Here is a 21173-nt window from a genome sequence, read left to right on the forward strand (position 1 = left end):
TTGGAATGTTATTCATCATTAGGCTCTTAGTTCACAAAGATATCTAACAAACTTGTCATTTTGTTAAGTTCCCATTGCTGAATTAAAAAAGAAAACACATCCACTGAAAAAGTTTAATACGAGAGCAAAGAAAAAAAAAAAAAAAAAACGAAAAATCGTACACAGACAGGAAAGGAAAGTTGGGGGAAACTTTCCTATCAGTACAAACTTCCTTAAACATGCCATGAATTGGTCCCTCAGGGCATTCTGCAATCACTAACATATACAACAAAGGCCTTTAAGGCCTTTCTTTAAGAAAAGGTTAACTATTTAGAATTGTGGGTCAATTTTAATAATTATTAGTATTTGCATTAAAAGTAAACCTTTTAAAAGAAACATTTTTAAACATGGTGCCTAAAAAGAATAATATTCAAGGTTATGGAGAATGTTGGTAACCAAGACTCATCCTGCAAGGACACGAGATCAAGGGAGTTTTACTGTCATTTCCTTCTGTATTCAGATTATTTCCCCCTTATTAGGAATCAGGTGACCTCATATGGAGGCTGGAGAAACTGCTGGGAGCCTTCATATGACATAATTCTATTCAATTATAGAGGAGGTAACACAACTGACTTAGTAACTATTCTAGAAATCAGTATCATGTAGGTTTAAGGGTAGATTAAGAGGCAAAGACATAAGAGTATCATCAAGACTGACTCAGGACTAGGGTTGTGCCTCTGAGAGAACATTTGGTTCTCACTCTAGATCACAGCTTCCCCAGAGTGGCTTCTATGCCATTTGGCTTTTATGTCTCAAAGGAGAAATAGTTACTTAGCCGAATAGGGAAGCATGCATTAAATGACGAATAAATGTTTTTAAAAGAATCAAAGAATGAGTCTTGAGTCATTCTTTCCTAGATCAGAGAACCCAAGATGCAGCCAGATCCTTCCATCACCTTAGGATAAGATGAAAATCCACTCTTTTTGTCTTGTTCCATTTCATTGTTTCTCATATACATTATGAATACCACTATAATCTTTATAATTTACTTTTTCTCTCAGTACTTAGTGGAGAAGAATTAAGTAATATGACCATTATGAGCAAATCATACAATGTGAATGTTTATAAACTGAGAAATAGCATGTAAAAGTGAACTTAGACTTTTTTATTAAAAAGATTTCTTTTATTCATTTGAAAGAGAGAGACAGCAACAGAGAGAGCACAAGGAGGAGAGGCAGAGGGATAGGGAGAAGCAGACTCCCTGCTGAGCTTGGAGCTGAGACATGGGACTTGATCCCAGGACCTGGAGATCATGATCTGAGACAAAGTCATACGCTCAACCATCTGAGGCACTCAGATGCTCCAATCTCAGATATCTTCACTAGTGTCTTGACTCAGAATGGCAAAGAAGGAAAATAATTTTAATCTCGTTACTGAACTTGGATTGATGAGCTGTAGCATCTTAAAGGTCTATGTAAAGAACTCCAATGCCTTGTTTGGGCTCAAAAGGAGAGATGGCCTTGATCAAACAGTAAGTGTGACATGACTGCTGGATGGACAATTACAGCATAGCATGTACCTGCTTTTTCTGTTCCAAAAGCAAGGAAATGGTTCTGCTGGATGCTACGCTAGTCAACCCATGTGGTTTGCTGGAGCTGCTATCACACTTTCATGTAACGTGAGACAAACAAACTGGAGGTGGTGATGAAGATGTATGATAGATAACATTTTTTGAGTATAAAACGTAAAGGGCTTGAAATCATGACACATAGAAAACCATCCCAAATCAGTTTAGGTCTAGTTATGTTTATTTATGTATTTATTTATTTTTGGTTAAAGATTTTATTTATTTGAGAGAGAGAGAAAGGATGGGAGTAGGGAGGGTGAGAGGGAGAAGCAGACTCCCAACTAAGCAAGGAGCCCAACATAGAGTTAGATCCCAGGATTCCAGTCTTGACCTGAGCCAAAGGCAGACAGTTAACCAACTAAGCCAACCAGGCACCCAGGTTTAGTTATGTTTAATCATAAGCAAACAATCATGGTTTGGGCATCTCAAGTAACTCAGTTTAAATATTTGAGGTACTGTCATTGGGAATTAGACTTATTGTGTATCCATCCTTCCATATTAAAATTAATTAGAAGCCAAGGATGTCGGATGCTTGGCTCAACTCCAAAAATAAATTTGATAATTAGCCTATATAAAATGGAATAATCCAGTTTAGGTGGAGTGATTTTAGAATCACTGAGGGTACTCAAGTTCAGTCAAGATGACCACTTGGTAGGGATGTTTTAGATAAAATTTAAATTTGAACAGATGTCAGAATAACAGATGTTTTATGATGCTAGACCCATCACAGGGTAAAATGAATTTAAATTTGAATGTCTTGGATAAATCATGCACTCACCAGTGTAGCAGAGATCCTTCAACCTATAATTTCTTAAGCCCAGCCAGATTTCCTGGGTTTAAGATTTACATCTGCTTGGCCTCTGAAGACAGTGGACTGTGTGGTCCTTGGTTTGAATGAGCTTTAGCATTCTCCGGAGCCCTGAGGGTCTAGGACCCCGAGCATAGGCTTTGACATCATCTAATTACTACCCCTTTAGTCTTCTCCTTTACCCTCAGGATTGCTAACGATGAAATGACAATGATGATGGCAATGATGATGGTAAGGATAACAGTTAAATGTCTTCTAATATTAGGTTCATCTTATAGGTGAGGACACTGAGGCTCAGAGAGGTAACAAGACTTGCTCAAAGTTACAAAGCCTAAGACATAGGTTTGTGAAATCCCAAAGTTCATGCTTCTAAGTACTGCACAATATCAACGTCCATAAAACACAGTAGCAATTTCCAAATGTCTTCTCTCTCACTACAAAGCAAAAAAAAATCAAAATAAAATTTAAAAAATCAGTTACTTTCAAGCTTATGTATCTGTTTACATCCTTCCCGTTACTAAGAAAATAAGTTCCCTGAGGTCAGAATTCAATGTCTAGTTATAAATTGTTAAAGTGCCTGACATTTGAACAGCCAATACATGGCAAATATCCTACATAATTCCCATAAATAACCCCTAAATTTCAATGTAAAGGTAGGCACATTTCTATTAAATGAGGCACTTTAAAGTATCTGTGAATAGAATAGCTATAACAGTATCCACATTAAAAAAAAAATTAAAAAAGCAGATGTACTACTCTGTGCAATATTCAATATTGCCATGTAAATCATACGCATTTTAATGTTGTTATACAAATCCATATAAATCATTTGATAACCTAATTTTAATACCATTGAAAAAAATAACAAAAAGAGGTATAATGACTAAGAAAATACCACAGCCTATATTTCCAGAAAAGTGAAAACTTTCATAACAGAGTTGATATGTTCCCACTAATAAATCACTTTATTGCAAATATCCTATAACTTTGAAAGCAACACCACTAAGATTCATGGAAAACCTACTTTAAGACAGGAAATGATAAGTCAACATGGAGAATAAAATACAGAGAGCTACTGCAATGCATCTTTAGGTCTCTTTAGTATTTCCTCAAAAGAGATGCACAGGGTAAAGTAAAATTAGAGTAATACAAACAACTCTGCTTTGGCTACTATCTCTGATTAAATGCACTAGTACTGATGGAGTATATATTGAATTAATCAGCGTTTTCTTTCTGCCTCTTTCCAAGAATTCAGATACTGCTTCTAGAGTTGGGAAAAAAAAGATCTTACAACTTTATATGTTTGTCTTATTACTTCTTTTCTAGACCCTTTCTGCTATAAAATCTAAAATAGAGTCAATATCCAATGGTGATTCTGCAATTGTTCTTCATAACATCAAATTCAAAATATTCCTTTGGAAGTTTTTTTTTTTTTTTTTAAGCAATGAATTTCATATATGCTCCCCACAAAGAAAAGAAATAACATGAGGTTTAGGGTTAGAAAGATTTCTTTTATAAAAAAATATATATTATCTAGGAAGACTCAAATTAATCAATTCATAATTTCTTTCCAATGTGACCAAGTCTGTAACTTAATAAACATAGGGCATCAAAGCCAATTTCTGAGAAACCTTACTGATAGAGCTTGCAGTTTAATCATAAAGCCTTTTCATGTGGTTTACTTGGTATCAGCAAGATGATAGAGCATTTATGTAACCATGTAATTCCATTATAATTTTCTATCACTTGTTAACCATCTTCATAATTAGTATTCAATTATGTCATAGCTCAGTAAAAAGCGTTCTGTCAGAACAGTATCTATCAGAATACTATGATGAAAAGCTTTAAAATGACATTAGCTCCCTTTGAATTAAATTCTTATATTCCTATCTCTTGTTATACCTATATGAAACTGGAGTTTTTCATAATAACATACAATTTATGTGGATAGAGCATAACAAAAATTGTTCACTTCTAACCAGAATAGCTTCAATACTGATAAACATAATTCTTCTTAATTTCACCATGCACACACCATGTAATGGACAAATTATTACTGCCTTAGGTTTTAAATAGTCCTCACTGATTGAAGGATGCTATGGGAATAAAAATGTGGGCTGTAGAAATATAAAAACTGGCCTCCCTTTCAAGGTTTATTAACAAGGCAGAGCTATGCACATGTGTGTCAGTGGAATGATGTAGCAAAATTACCCATTAGTCTTATAGCCTATTTATTAAAAGGCCTATATTCATACATTTATTCTTCAATAAAATATGAAAGTTAGAACTGATTGCCCTACACACAAAACTCTGAAAGTAATGCCAGTATGTTACTTTTCTAAGCAAATGAAAAATAACAATTACTGGGATGAGTTAATAGATTAGCCAGTTAAGCCACTAGAAAGTTTTAAGTCGTCTTCCTCCAACCTCAAAATTGGCACATATTTATTAGCGATCTTATTCATTGTAATTTTCTCTTAAAATAACTGAATAGATTTGATATAGAGCTTATTACATGGTAGTTTTATATAGAGGCAGGGACGTTGTTAGGTATCTGCAATCATCTCACTCCCAACCACAAAACAACACAGCAATAGTATCAGCAGAAAGCAGGGTCCTAATTTCACCAGCTAGAAAACTCAGCAAAACTACCAAGCCTAAAGTGCTTCAAGCAGCAAGAGGAAACAGAACACTGGTTTAAATGAACAAAAGGGAACTGATGGTCATTGAGGAAAAGATGAAAAGCAGATATAACCTATGATGGTCACTTAAACACCAATGCCATAACCAGATGCCACTTTCACTCCAAGAATGCATTTAATGACAGAAGAGAGAAAAATGATGGAAGAGGGGATAAAGGTAGGACAGTTTTCCTTCAGGTGACCACAGCTTTTGCTATCCCCTTGAAAAAAAAAAAGGGAAAAAAAAATAACCTCTGGCTGGTATTCGCCACAGATATATCTTAATGAACCCCTCCCAAATCACTCAAACACAGGAGTCTCAGATTTCAAAACTGAAGCAGTGAGGCGTGTATGTGTATATTTGTGTGTACATCACATTTTGAAAAGGAAAAGAGGTGTGTGAAGCACAGAGGACCGGTGTTGCTCAAGGTCATTCTCCTCTTGAAAAGAGAAAAGGAAAAAGTGACAACAGAAATGGTGTGGGGGACAGAAGTCAAGTGGCAAGTTCTTTCCACCTGCCTAGAGCCTTACATCAGTTCCCAGGGGTGTCCTGATGGCCCTGTTGTTCTGCCCCTCTTGTTGGTAAGCACAAGAGAGCCTAAAAGGAAAGAACATTTTGCTGGGAAATTTCCTATTAACACCTGACAGTCTTAACCCATTAGTGAGACAAGCCAGCTCCATCTAAGTACAAGGTCAGTGGACTCAGATCTTCCTCTGTCACTCCAACAAGGAAGAGGGGAAGGGAGGCAGAAATCTCCATTTTTAAGTAACTTCTGTATATGAAACTCTGTGCAAGGAGGCCTATATGGTTTTGACACTCCCAACTGCACAAATGAATGGCATTTTAAAACATGAACCACACCATGATCTATGTTTAGGCTTCTAAGCACTCAGCAAACAGTTAATGCATTTGTTTTGCCTTCCCCCAGGAGGAGGACACAAAGACAAGACTTAATCTGCAGAATAGAGAAAAGGCCAGAGAGAAGTGAAAAGAAGAGGGAGATGGAGAAAACCCATCATTTTTCTAGGTACTTATATCTGCACCAGTATTCCTTCTTTCTTGGGTTACCCTCTAAACAGGTAGACCTTATTTGCTGACAAATATTATGAGTATGATATAGTTTCTGTTGTAATAATATTCTGGAGAAATTTGGGGGACAAAGAAATGTCTTTGTGAGATTGTTATTACATCCCAATCAGTTTTCTACCAGGATTTGCTGAGTGATGGAGGAAATACAAATACATTAACTTAAAAAGAAGATAAAAGAAAGGAAGGAACCTCACCTAATTCCTCCCAAATTTCCACTTATTTTTAGTTTTCATTCAGGCAGTACCTTTTTCTTTTTGCGTCTATAGAGAGTAGAGTGTGGATCTGCTTTACTGTTAAAGTCGAATTACCCTCTGTCCCCTTTATTGGTTCTCCCTAGAGCTGGAACTTACAGAGCAAATCTATCTGAAGAGTGGCCCTCACTGCCTTCAGGTTTATTGGGCACAGGGTTGGGGGAAGGAGTTGTCTTTTCAGTGGTATTCCAACTGGAGATAAAACAAGAGTATGAATGACCTAATTAAATCCAGGAGAGCAAGAAGGGAGGAAAGAGAGAGGAAAACATGGAAATCTAGGAAAAACACACTTAGTTTCAGGTTTTGAATCCTGAGAAATCATGCAATATTTGAGTACCAAGGCGTTTTTGCAGCCAGCTTTCTTTCTATGTTCTTGAATATTCATTTACAAGGGGGTGGAGGATTGCAGGCGCAGGAAGTCAGGCAGGACCTCACTGCCCTCCACGCGTCTCTCTCCACCTCCTTCCTCTCAGATCCAGGCCGCCACCTCAGCCATGATGCGCCTCCTGTCTGCCAGGGGGCCTGCTGAGCTCTCCCACCCCTCCCCAAAAAGTGTCAAGGAGGCCCTGGCAGCTGCAATGCCGGAGCCCAGCCCCCAAGCCCGCTGCATGTATGGCCTTGTAGCACCACCAGCCTGCGAGGGCTGCAGCAGCAGCTGAGCCCAGACTCCAGAGGAGTCAAGGCCATCAACGCGCAGGGACAGCAAGAGCAGCTAGCTAGTGGCCAGCTTGTAGTCTGCAAATGCCATCATATGGATATCTATAGAATCGCAGCAAGCAGAGAAAAAGAGGCAGCGCCCCCGACACTTTCTAAGCTGCTTTAGCAAAGAGAAACCTCCGGCGCATCTCCAGTCGCTGCCTCTAAGAGCAAGATGCTTTGCACTCGGCCGGGCCACATCCTCCTCCGCTGGGTGCACCCAGCAGGCAGCTACCGAAGGCAGAACACAAACGAGCACTCCTTAGCTGAATTATTCAGACCGCCTTCACTATGGAATAAAACATTGATGAGACTACTTTGCAAGTGCTTTATCTTCTTAATCCGAATGTTCTGGAGAAAGGAGTGAAATTTCTGCAGGGGGACGCAGAGGTGACAGAAAAGGGAAATAAGAGAATTAAGGTGCAAGGGTAAGGGGCTTTGGAAGTTCCTTAAATTTGTTCTGACTCTGCCAGCCATGGGAATCTCCGTTTTAACGTATCAGACCCAATATGTTAATTAGGCAGTCACAAATCCACCCTATTCCTTGTAAATCAATGCACTGGCAAGAATTTTCAAAATACATATTATACAGAAACAAGCAAACCAAAATCAACGAAACAAACCACGCGCACACAAGCTCCACAACCGACACAATATAGCCGGAGATGGTATTGGGATGGTGGTTGTGGTTTTAGCCTTGCTTCTACAGATATAAAAATGACTTCTTTCATGGATCTATTTTGCCATATCTAAGCAAACGCTCACAGTTAAATACCATATCTCAGCACACACGCCCGTGACAATGAATTCCTTTTCATGCAAAGCAAGTTCCAAGAAAACTCCATTTCAGATTAAAGTCTCCAGATGCGTAATTTACAACTACTAAAGGATCTGGCAAGCTCCTCCACAATAAGGAAAGGGAAACAACCTGGCACCAGAGGCAGAAAAGGGTCAAAATGATCCTTGCCTGAAATGGGTGGAAACCAAACACCCTCTTGCACTCCACAGTCTCGGGAGTGTTGGATACCAAATGGTCCGTGGCAACCATAGCCTGAAGGAAACATGGAATTTTAATCTCTGGCATCTTCAGACAGGTTCAACATGCCTAGCTTTCCAATATCATCACTTAGGGTGGAGCATATCCATATTCCCTTAGCTTTCACTGCTAGATTAAGTGCTCAGGTATAGATTTATATCCCACCTACTAGAAATTTTATTACAACATCACGGAGCACCCTTGGATATCCAGCCCTTCCTAATGATTTTCGAAACATTAATAAGTAAAGTAGCCTGCAATGCAGATAAGACACTAGAAACAAGATCAGAAGGAAACTGGGTGAGGCGGGTAGTCATTTGCTTGTTACCTGGTGCCTCTAGAGGAAAAGACGGTCGTAGGAGGACTTTCTGCCCGCAGGTACAATCCCGGCAAGGTGGCTCCAGGTGGCTTTCACAGTCGTACGCGGGTCTAGCTCGTCACTTTGCTGCCCTTTGCCATAGCTCAGCACCCGCATCCTAGGGAGTCCGAAAGGCGGCTCCTGCCACTGCCGCCGCTGCCCGCAGGTCGCGCTGGGTGGGGGATCCGCGGCGATCGCCCCATGAAACCCGCGTTTCTGCGCCCGGGGAACGGGCAGAGGCAGGGCGGCCGCGCACGCACACACAGACACACTCAAACACACATACACTCACACACTCGCACACAGGCGCGCGCGCACTCGCATTCACTCTTGCACACGCACATCCAGCACAGCACGGGGAGGGAGAATCAAGGAGGGGACCGGTCCTTCTCACGATCGGCTTTGATGCCCACCGGACCCCAGGCAGAAAAGAGAGTGGTTTGGCATCGCCTTTTGATCACGTTTCCTTCAAGTTCTCCTCCAACCCAAATCCACGTAATTCAAGAGCTGGTGACATTTTGGTGGGGAGGAGAGAGCCGGGAAAGGGCTGAGGAAGAGTCGGGATTTTGTTAAGCAGTTTGAAAAGCAATCCTTGTTACCTTGTTTGTACAGAAACCAGCTCGAAGGGCTGAACTTTTGGCTTCAGATGATGTGGACTGAAACATAAATATTCTTCTGGCCAAAACAGGTCCAGATGCACGGAGACAAGACGGCTACAAGACCCTCTGGTGACCTTGTGATGTACCTGGAAGCAAGTTAACACTGGAGCTTTCCAAGCCTCTGGGTAAAGCGATCCACACACACGGGTCCACAGCCAGGCAGCGGTTCCGAATCCAGCCAGGAAAATGGGTCTGCGCGTCCTTCCTGCTCTTCGAGAACCTGGGCACCGAGGGGGCACCGACGAGTTAACATTTGCTTCTGGGCAGTTGGATAAAAGACAGTCAAATGCATCAGAGAGGCGCGCGCGCGCACACACACACACACACACACATACACACACACACAGAGCTAGCTGGAGAGCGGGTTACAAAAAAAAAAAAAAAAAGCCAAAATGACTTCAAAAGGTAGAAAAGATCCCGAATCTTTTCGGAAAACAGAAGGGTCAGCGGGAAGGTTATGAAAATTTCTTCAGGTCTTTCATTCTCTCTTGTGAATGTGTGGTTGTATTTCCAGAAGGTTTCCTTGGTCGGCCCCACCCCCGTCCAGTTGCGCTTTTTTCTCTTGATATAAACCGACCGTGCAAAATGGATTATATGGGTGGGTTGTGCTCACAGCCCAGAGCTCCACAGTCAAAAATCCTAAGGGAGCAACCAGCTGCAAAGCCATTCACATCCTCTAGGGAAAAGGAAAAACACGCGCAAACACACGCACACACACGCGCGCGCGCGCACACATACACACGCACACACACATACACACACACACACACACACACAGAGTCCTCAGTTCGGGCCGCTTTGCACACTGGCCGACTCCCTGCGCGCCGCTGCACACAGCGCCCCGCCCGCTGCCCGCCGCGCCGGGGCTAGTCTGCAGCTCAGGCGTGCAGCTTCAAGCCCAGGTCCCAGGCTGCGACCAGGGCTGGCCCGGGTCCCTGGCTCCCCGCGGCAGCCTGTTCCGGCAACGGCAGCCGCCCCGCGGGGAAGGACTGCGTCCGGCGCTGCAGCATGGAGGCGGCCGCGGCGGCGGTGGCGGCGGGCGCGCCGCCGTGCGCCCAGCCCTCGCCGCAATGACGGGAGCTACCGCGCCTCCCAGACTCAGAGTCAGGCGAGACCCCCTCCGGGGCCACCGTGCCTCTCTCTACCTTCGCGCCTCCGAGCCGGGCATGCTCGGGATTGATTAACCCCGGGCTAGAGGAGAGGGTCCACGAGGTGCCTGGAAATTCCCAGGCTGGGGAAGCGCGGGGGCGTTGCAGGGAGGGGGAGGGGAGAAGGCGGAAAATCTGGAAATAAAGACGAACTTCTAGAGGCGTCCCCAGCGTCTTGTAAAAGGGAAATTTGCGGACCACCCACAGCCTCCACGATTAGGGGATAATGGAGTGTCACCGGGTCAAGCTGCGACTGCTAACAGCGGTGGGAAAAGTCATTAGCTATATAACCTCCAGGAAAATGTGAGACGGAAGGCTGCTGACTTGAGGTCTCTGTCACCTGCGATGGCCTCATCCGGGGTGCCCTTAGTAGTAGTAGGTAGTGCTTCTCTTACTAATCAGATAGGGAAAGAAGCTGAAAAGAACATATATTTGGGAAACAATTCAGCTCAGCCTTAGGCATTCCAAGTCTCATTTTAGTATGTCAAGGGCAGACAGCAAGCCCAGTAGTTGACATCAGCCAGGCCTGACCACTAAGGTCAGTGGGAAAGAGATCATATCTGAAGTAGCAAAGAGAAGGGGAGTGGGGAGAACGCTAGGCCGGGCCCTGGCGGAGAGGGGTCGAGGGGCCGGCATTTCTCCCGACTCTGTCACAACTTCTGGAGCGCCCCTCCTAGACCCTGCCCTCACTCCCTCCAGTCTGGAAAAAGCTTCCTTCCGGGAACCCCCCAGTGAAATTGCGCTGAGCCTTTCTACTGGAGCCTTTCACTTCTTTTTGAAGGGTTCTCCAGCACTCGGTCTTCAGCCCCAGGGGGCCCCCTCCTCCTTTAGCTCCGATCTCGGCTGGCCCAGACACCCATCAGAACCCAAAGGAAAGGTAGAGTTGCGGGTTGCAGAGGAGGAAGCTGGCTAGTAAGGACTTCTTCCTGGGCTACCCGGCAAAGCCACGTGTCAGTGGTCCCCTCGAATGAGTGCTATAGAATTTTGCTACCCATATTGCTCTCCTAGGCTTTAGCGTTGCCCTGAGAATGCACAAACGCACTCGCACTGGAGCACACCCACTGAGCTCACCCAAGCGCGTACACGTGCACCCACGCATAGGCAGGACCACACAGCCGCCTCTTTGGGGAAAGAAGCCGAGGGTGGAGTGAGTGAGGTGGCAACTGCTCTCGGCTCCTTCCTCTGCTCGGCTCTCCCTTTACCTCCCCTGGGCTCCAAGTCCGATCCGGGGTTTAAGAATCCGCGCAACCCTTGCCGCTGCTTTGTTCCGGAGGAGCGCAGCTTCGGGGCTGCAGTTCCTGCTGTGCCTCTTTCTCCTAGGTCCTTTGGCGGCTGGGGGTCCCGGGCTCTGGGTGAGTGGGGGGTGGGGGGGAGTACGGCGGAGTCGGCGCGGGGCCGCACGGTCCGAGTTCCAGAGCTGGAGCGTCAAACACACAGCACAGGGCTGTGCGACGAAACCTCACAAAATAAGCCAAAGGGACACCGCTACAGTCCAGGCGAGTCTCCACTAAAACCGCCACTGCTTCCCCTCCGGCTTTTTGTCCTCCGAAGTATAAGAATTGAGTTTCCGAAAAGTCTACGGCAAGAACCTGCGGCGAACCGAGTCCAGGGACTCCCCGAGGACAGGGAGAGAGTGTGCTCCCATCTCCGTTTCACTTTAAACTTGGCCACTTCGCGGACTTCAGTGGAGGGCGGCGGAGTTGCACCAGTACCACCGTGAAGCAGCTGCGAGCGAGCACTTCCAAATACTTTAGGACGCGGGGGTGACTCCTTTTTCCTTCAGGATTGTCTCACTTGCCACCCTTCCCTGCTGAGCTGATAGGAACCGCTCAAGTCCGGGAAGTAAAGGTTTGCAGTTGTCCTGGGGACGAAAGCATAGGGAGATGTTGAATGAGAAATCCAAAGACCTTGCATAGCTGGACTAAATAACTTTTCTTTTTTCCTTTTCTTCCTTCCTTCCTTCCTTCCTTCCTTCCTTCCTTCCTTCCTTCCTTCCTTCCTTCCTTTCTTTCTTTCTTTCTTTCTCTCTTTCCTATCTTCCTTCCTTCCTTCCTTTCTCTCTCTCTTTCCGTTTCTTTTTCTAGAGTCCAGACGAAGGCGAGGAGGGGGTATACTCAACCAGCTGTAAGAAGTCTAGAATTGAGAACAGGGCAAAGTTCAAATATATGACTGAGTGCTTTTAAGAAAAGCTGTGCGTATGTGGAAAGGAGATCAACGTTTCCTTAATGTGGAAGAGTAATAATACATAACTTACCAGTATTCTCTTACGTTGCAAGCCCTATCAAACTCGTAAAAACATCCTCTCTTCATTTAGTTTAGCCTTTCTGCACCGTTATGCATTTATATTTGAAAGTGCTTTCCTTTGCTTTCCCAGTTTCATCTCATTTCAAGAAAGCACTCACTGGTAAAGTTTTGTAGCTCTCACTCTCCACACACAGTGCTTTTGTTCCTTTCCTTCTTATGGAAGCTGATTAGAGTTTGCCAACAGAGAAGAAAGCTTTGTTTTACTGGGTTGTCAGTAGAAGGTGGCAAGACTTTCAAGGAGAGGATAAGATACTTTTCCCCAAAGGATCTTAAAGTTAACAAAGGGTAATTTTTATTTTTATTTCCTTCAGAGGAAAGAGGGCCTCTAAGGGAAGAGATAGAGCAATTTCTGATTTGCCTATATGGCTGCTGTTAGCACTACCCAGCTATGTAAACTTTTAAGAATCCAAACAAATTCCTCATAGAACAGAGTCCATTTATACATTAGTATCTAAAAAGAACCTAAATATATTTAAATAAATAAATAAGTAATTTAATTCAATAATAAGTAAATAATTTAAATAAATAAATAAATAAATGATTTTCTCAATATACCTGGCTGACTTCATTAATTTATCCCCAAATCCAATGTTTATGCCAAATCATTTTTAAAATTATGTCAAGTTTCTCTCTCCCAGATTGTTTTTCTGATGAACATGGTCATAAATGTTGGACTGTTTTCCCAGAATAATCCAGCATCTGAAAAACTTGTGTTTTGCCAATTTCAGATAGCAAATGGAAGTGTGAATGTTTTTTCAGTTAAAATGATAGTAGTACAAGGTAACCGAAGTTTCTGGTTCTATTATTATTTGGCAGTTGAGTTTCTTCTAAGACAGTGAGAGAGGCATGATCTACTCTAAATTTGTTGTTAATAGTTTGTGTACTTCATGAATTTTCTTCCTTCTGCAGATTGACATGAATGATAAATTGTCTTTTCAGTTCATTTTTTGTCGATGTACAAATTTAAGATTTTAAAATCTTATTTATGGTGAAATTATTTCCACATTGTCTGGGTGATAAATCACTACTGTGAAGAGCTTTTGATTCTTCTTACTGATATAAAGTTCTCTGTTAATTAAAGACTAGAAAATGATATGAAGAAAGAATAGGGAAAGACAAGTTTCTGAAATGAAGTAATAACCTTAAAAATTAGTTTAAATAAGTGAAATCCAAACATCAAGATTAAAAAAAAAATAACTGTCACAGTTGTGCCCTACATAGTTTTGAAATGTAAAAAGAGGTTTCATTATCTTAGAAATATTTTTCTGATGTTGTACCTGCCTATAAAGCTCCAAGGTACAGATTCTGGTGGCAATTAGATCTTACAAAAAAAAAAAAAATCAACTGAACTCTAAACAGAGTTGAAGACCTAGCATATCTCTTTTATAAGTGAACAGATTTCTCATGTATTTTGGATCTTCCAAAAAAAAATCAAATTTATTTACTATTTAACATTCTAACTAGATACAGAAGATATTTTCCCTTTATTTTTAAATACAAATTCTTTATTGGTTTGTGATATTTTTACTTGTGTAAAGCATACTTTTACTCTTTTTCTTCCTGTTTATTTGTTGTCTTTTTTAATGTTGATGGATGATGATAAGGGTATATTATGTGATAAAGGTCTATCACTTGAAAGCTGGAACTTGCATTAAGACCCTAATAAATTATTAGATGAAAGTGCCCATTTCTTTTACTAAGGAAATTCTTTACTGAAACGTATTTATTAAAACACAGGTGTAATGATTTTTAAAGATTGTATTATAGGCAAGAACTTTTTTTAAAAAAATATTTTATTTATTTATTTGATAGAGACAGACGTAGCGAGAGAGGGAACACAGCAGGGTAAGTAGGAGAGGGAGAAGTAGGCTTCCCACCAAGCAGGGAGACCGATTCTTCGGGGTCCCCTTTCCTGGACCCTGGGATCATGACCTGAACCCAAGGCAGACGCTTAATGGCTGAGCCACCCAAGGACCCCATGGCAAGAACTTTTTAAGCGAATTCAAAGAGAAGGGGTTATTTCAGAGATGAGCATTGCTGGAGAGACAAGGCAATTCTCAGGCACTATTGCAAGCAAGATGTAGATACTGTCTTTAATATCCATCCATCTCTTTTTCTTCCATTATTTGGTTATGTCCTGGTATCAAGTCCCTGTTGTCTGGTGCTTCCGTTTAGTTACCCAGAAGCTCCAAAGCACAACATCCTGCCTAGAAATACCTAATCCAGAGAATAATTGTACAATGTTGTGAATTATTTTCCTCTTCTTGTCAAAACTTCTATTTAGTCATATTATTAGATGGATCTAATTAAATTCTTAAAAAAACAATCAAATCATGCTAATTCAAACTATAGTGTCAGTGACTAGTTGTTTACCCACTTCAGAAATATGAAGCCAACTTAATTTCTAAAAAGTAGAATTTCTGCAAAGTGTGTTACATAACCAGGATGCAAAGGCACTAACTACTCATTCTTAAATTTGCATACAGAATTTAATGTTAAGTATGGTATTATTTTTTCTATTTTACTTTATACATATTTTTGAAAATGCTGTGAACCTGATTTTTAACCTTGGCAGAAACATTTTGGAAGTTTTATATTTATATACCCAGAAATAGTTCCACTTGATTTTCTTTTCTTTTTTTAAGTAAATTCTGTGTCCAATGTAAGACTTGAACTCATGACCCTTGACATCAAGAATTGCATGTTCTACCCACTGAGCCAGTCAGGGGCCCTTCCACTTGATTTTGATCTTGACACACTACTGTAAAATGGACCCAGTCATTACATAATTATCTGAAAAGCAAATTATCTTAAAAGGTTGCATTGTTATTCTTATGACCTGATTTGTGAGTACCCATAGACTCCAAGTCATATTAAATGGAGGTGATAGCTGTCGAAATTCTGTGGACTTAACTTCTTCAAACTGTATATATTACTCTCAGTTCTAAAAAACATGATAATAAACTATATTTTAAAAGCATGCTTTTATGCTTTAGTTTTTTACAGTGTATTTTCTAATGTTTATTTTTCTCCAAAATCTGCCCCTGAATTTCAATCAGGTGGCCACAAGTCGGCAGTAATGTGACACACTCATTTGGTTGAAACCCCAGGGTTTGGTTTTCTTACAAACGGCCACAGATTTAGAATTAAGAACTATTTTCTAAAAGTTGTATTTTCATTAAGATAAATAATGTTGGATAAGTTTTATCTACATGAAAAGAGATACATTTTTTAGAACAATTATTTGTTGACATAAAATCCTAAAGCATGATTAGGTAATTTCCTCCTAATGTCTTCACCACTTTGCTTCTCCTTTAATTATGGTCTCTTGAGGAAACTGAGTTACTTCTCATTACTCCACTCATTTTTTACCTCCTAGTCGTTCAGGTCCTTTCACTGACTCCACTTTTCTTAGCTAGGTTGGTGGTAAAGTTCACTTGGATTTATTTCTCAGCTAGAGTGCCAGTGATTTCTGTAATGAAAGCAAATCTTTTTGTGATTGTTTACCATCAAACTTTGTTTCCATATAATGGCCTTTCTCTGCTTGCCCTGCTATTCATTTCATTGTTTTAGCCAGTGTCCAGCACTATGCACTGGGGAGAGAAGAATAACCATAATTCTCTTGGTCTCTGTCCCCACAATAGTGCTTACCATCTAATGCAGCTTATAGACCAACAAGAGGTCATTACAACATGACCTTGCTTTATTTCATAACTACAATTTGCTATTAAGCCCAAATCTTCTTTGGCTAGACTTCTGGAAACCACCTCCATCGATTCCAATAATAGTTTCTTTACTACTGTTAGTTTCTTAAAATTATGTAATGAATCACTAATTTTACTAAAATATTATAAATTATCTAGTTTCTCAAAATAATCTTTTTTTGATCAATTTTTTTTCATAAAAGTGAGATAAAAACCCTCAGGAAGATGCCTAAAACATTCTACTGGTATTTTTGTTTTTCTTCATATTAAATATTCTATAATTTTTGAGACATACTGTTGTGCAAAATCTTGAATACTCAAGTTGCTGCCTTCAGACAGTATTCATCCTCAAAATGTATTTTGAAAGTTTAGAACTATTTCCTTAAATACCTTCCCCTTTATGAGTGGTACTCTTGCTAGAATGTAATCAAAGAAGCTTCCAACTTATGTGGCTTAACCCTGGCTCTCAGATTGGTTTCTATATATATGTATGTGTGTGTATGTATATATATACATACACACATGGCCTACGTATGTATAGTCTTTTGCCCATTACTCAGGTTGTTATAAAAATTAAGAAATATGTTGAGAACATGGAAAGTTGGGCAATAGGAAAATAAAAATAAAAACGTTTCATACAGGGTGCCTGGGTGGCTCAGTGGGTTAAGCCTCTGCCTTGGGCTCAGATCATGATATCAGGGTCCTGGGATCAAACCCCACATCTGGCTCTCCGCTCAGAGAGCCTGCTTCCCCAATTCTCTCTGTCTGCTTCTCTGCCTACTCATGGTCTCTTTCTGTCAAATAAATAAATAAAATCTTTAAAAACCTATGTAAATTATTTGGCCTGATTTATTAAAATCCTTAATATTTATATTTGTAGAAAATATAATTATTTTAAACACTTTATCTTTTTATTGTGTTATGTTGCTATGTGATAATATTTTCCCAGTTTATCTGAAATGAATTTGTATATGGGCAATGTTAATTTAACTATTATCGATCTGTTGTATCTTTTGTTACTACTTGGATATGCCAAAAAATAAAATATTCTTATTTTGTGTTAGATTGGCATGTTTTAAGCCTTTGATAATATAAAATTAGAAACTTTTTAAAAAAGATTTTGTTTATTTATTTTAGAGAGTGAACAAGCAGTAGGGAGGGGCAGAGGGAGAGAGAAACCGACTCCCTTTTGAGCAGGAAACATGCTCTATCCCTGGGACCTGGAGATCATGACCTGAGCCAAAAGCAGAGGTTTAACAGACTGTGCACCTAAAATTAGAAACTTATTAAACCAAAAAAATACATTATTGAACAATTAACCTAACTTACTGATTATAAGGTATATTAAATACTTTAAGTTATTTCATTAGCAATAGAATTTAGGAACTAAGAAAGAGGTAGGACATCATTGTGAACAGTTATATGAGGTTGCAACCTTTCTATATGGCTTTCAAATATGTGATCAGCACTATAGCTAGCTTTTACAGTTTTACAAATGATGACTTGTTACATTTCATGGTAGAAGTTGTTTAAGACTCTTGATTTCTCTAGTGCTGATAAATATAACCAAAAGGAAAAAACATTGGTTGGCATTGAATTAATTAATTAATTAATTAATTCACTCATTTTCATACTTTATCCTTGAAGAATAAGTCCTTCCTACTTTTAAAAAATATTTATTTATTTGTTTACTTATTTATTTTAGAGAGAGAGAGAAAGAGAAAGTAGAGTCGGGGAAGGAGCAGAGGGAGAGGGACAAGCCAACTCCAGGGTGGGCACCAGGCCAGATGCTGAGATCAGGACCTGAGCTGAAATCAAGAGTCTGAGGTTTAACCAGCTGAGCTACCCAGGCACCCCATGGTTCTTCCTGTTCTTGACCCATTTACTAAGAGATGTTATTGTTCTCTAGTTTCCATTCATACTACAAGGGACAATATGTCTTTAAAAAAGAAAATGGAAAGCAAAGAATTGAGCAAATTATAAAGTTAATAATCTCTTAGAACTATAAAAACAATTCCTTATATATTGTCTAGGAATGTTTTTTCCCCCACGTCAAATATTAATTCTCTATTACCAAAAGTATTTTCATACTGTCCCACTGAGGTGTTTGTTTTATATGCTTTTAATAAGATGGAGATAAATGGAAGATTTATCAGAGATAAAAGATCTACAGATGAAAGATCTGTGTAATCCGTTAAAGGTTTTATTTTTCACTTTGGTGAATAGTAGAAAGTTTGAAATGTAGCTTTAAATCTGAACTTTGTCTTAAATGTGAAAATGCTCATAATGCAAAAAATAAAATACATTTTTAAATTAATTTTTAAAGATGGACACTTGTTTGATGCACTGAACTAGAATAAGACTATTTCTTTTTCTAGTGACTTCATCTTCGTAATCTTCATTCGATTCACTAGTACTACACTTACTTGTTCATTTAGAAAATTGCCAGTGAGGTATGAGATGAATTCCTTGACCTCCTGAACTCATTTCTACCTATTGTGTTCTGTCTTTACACTATGCAACTAGCTTCTCTTTCCCACTTTTGTTATTTAATCACTTCTGGTTTCTCCTTGACAGGAGAATACTGTTTTATAGGTGAAATGCATGCCTGTTTTTCCAACACCAAGCAACATGCGAATGATTCTCTTGGAATAAGAAGAGAATTAGAATAGTTCTTTGAATTATTATGAAAGAGCTTACTGGAAAATTTTGCAGAAAATGCCTCAACTGGAACTTACAGTGAAACAAAGTTGAAGAAAAACAGTATGTGTAGAGCAGCCATATTTAGCCTTCTTTCTATAAATGTTAATATATATATATATATATATATATATATATATATATACATATTGTTTAAAAATTTGTTTATTTATTTGACAGACAGAGAGACAGTGAGAGAGGGAACACAAGCAGGGTGGGTAGGAGAGAGGCCTGGGATCATGACCTGAGCTGAAGGCAGATGCTTAACGATCGAGCCACCCAGGCGCTCCTAAAACATTAATCTATATAAAATATGCAAGGTAATTTTACCCTTATACAGCAAATGTCCAGATCAAGTGGCAACTGTGCTTGGAAAGCTAACTTTACTTTCCTTGAAACACTTTCCCCCCCCCCCCCCCCTGTTTTATGAAATGTATGAACCCACGGTTACCTGTCTGGATTGTGTTTTGCTTTGACTCTTCCTTATGAAATCTCTCCCACTGTGGTTCATTTGCTATTTGTTACTTGAATACAATGTATCTGTGCCGTGGTATGCACTAAGAAGCAAATGTTAATACGGCAAGGCAAGAGTAATGAGTAGCCCAAGAGAGCAAACCGTGAATTTGAACAAAGTTGTTGAATTTTGGAAGAGAAAGTGAGCATCATCACAATATACCCAAGTGTGTGTGTAGTTCCAGCTATGATCTAGTCAGCAAATTTAGTGTTTCACATCCTCGGTAGATCACATTTACACAAGGTGATAACTATTTTTAATATGTAATGAATGTGAAGACTTCATTTTTGTCTTTCATATTTTCAAATTTAGTATTTATTCTTATATCTCATAAATGTTGCAGTAAGATAATAGGAATATGCATAAGATAATGTGCCAGGCTTTTTTCTTAACCATTTATTTTGTGATTTCAAACAGCTCAGTTTCTCCTTTGTTACTTTAATCTTAGAAAGAATCATAGATATAAAACATACATGGCACAGGTTGCTCAATATAAATATAACATTTATTTTTTAAATGTATTTTGTTTTATTTTTTCTAAGCTAGCAACTGGGTCATGGATCAAACAGAATACCTAACTTTAAGAAACTGCAGTCTGTGAAAATAAGTTGTTCTTATATTTAGCAGTTACCTTGAAAAAGCAATTGACACTTTGTTTCATTTTCTGTTTCTGGTAGTTCTTGTGTTTCAGGTGTTAACAGCATGAACTGATAATGAAACATTCTTGGAACACAATCTATTAGTAGTTACCTCCAAATAAATAAGTACTTGTTCTAACTAATATGAAAGTTTATTGCTTATATCTTTGATTTACTCAATTAAAAAAATTATTTATTTATTTGAAAGAGAGAGCTAGCAAGAGTGTAAAAGCAGTGTGGGGAGGGGGGGAAGGAGTGTCAGGGGGAGAAGGAGAAGCAGACTTCCCACTGAGCAGGTAGTCTGACACAGAGTCCTATCCTAGGACCCTGAGAACTTGCAAAGTCAATGATTTACTCAAAATTAAAATCAGATAATTAACATTTACATTAATTCCATATATTACCCCTATACTTTTATATGTATGTTACTGTAATCAGAATGTTTTATTGTATTTGCACCTAGGGAGGGAGAAATTCATTAATATAATTTAATTTTACTTACACAAGCAGTAAATATATTTTTAAGTAAATATATATGCTGATGATTAGTGATTACTTTCCAAATTATTCTGTTTATTAATAAAATGTCTTGATTTTTCAAGAACAGAAATGTATAGTTAGGGGGAATTTATAGACTTTAAAAATTATTTATTCTATTTATGGCTGACATAATGTTATATTAGTTTCTTAGTGTACATCATAGTGATTGAATGTCTCTATATAATATGCTATGCTCACTACAAGTGTAGCTACCATCTGGAGACTGGCTATTTCAACCACTAATTTTATGTTTAAACACTGACATGCAGAGACCCTAAGCTAAATATTCCATGCTTCATGGAGAGAAGTAACTAGTTGATTAGAATCAACTAAATCACACCGCCTACTTCTCCCACACTCCAGTCCTATTAGTAAGTCTTCTCCTATTGTAAAGAAGGGAGAATCACCTGGCCTACATTTGGATAAAAGAAGTTGGTTTT

General features: G+C 39.6%; 2 protein-coding genes across 10 annotated transcripts in view; one reads left to right on the forward strand and one right to left on the reverse strand.

Moving 5' to 3' along the window:
• Positions 1-11355, reverse strand: part of LRFN5 (leucine rich repeat and fibronectin type III domain containing 5) — a 251251-nt gene extending 239896 nt beyond the window's left edge. For all 9 annotated transcript variants that reach the window (XR_014313178.1, XR_014313179.1, XR_014313180.1 and 6 more), the window contains exon 1: positions 8497-11355. The gene's annotated coding sequence lies outside the window, so the exon portion shown is untranslated. The remainder of the gene's footprint in view (positions 1-8496) is intronic.
• Positions 10560-13157, forward strand: LOC309866583 (uncharacterized protein; the record flags this gene model as incomplete). Its single annotated transcript, XM_082734419.1, has 3 exons — positions 10560-10598; positions 11349-12181; positions 12418-13157. The coding sequence occupies 2 exons, from the start codon at positions 10560-10562 to the stop codon at positions 12051-12053; spliced, it is 744 nt and encodes a 247-aa protein (XP_082590545.1). The 3' UTR covers positions 12054-12181; positions 12418-13157.
• Positions 13158-21173: the final 8016 nt, after the last annotated feature.

Source organism: Mustela nivalis (assembly GCF_964662115.1).
Source record: "Mustela nivalis genome assembly, chromosome: 6".
NCBI lineage: Eukaryota > Metazoa > Chordata > Mammalia > Carnivora > Mustelidae > Mustela > Mustela nivalis.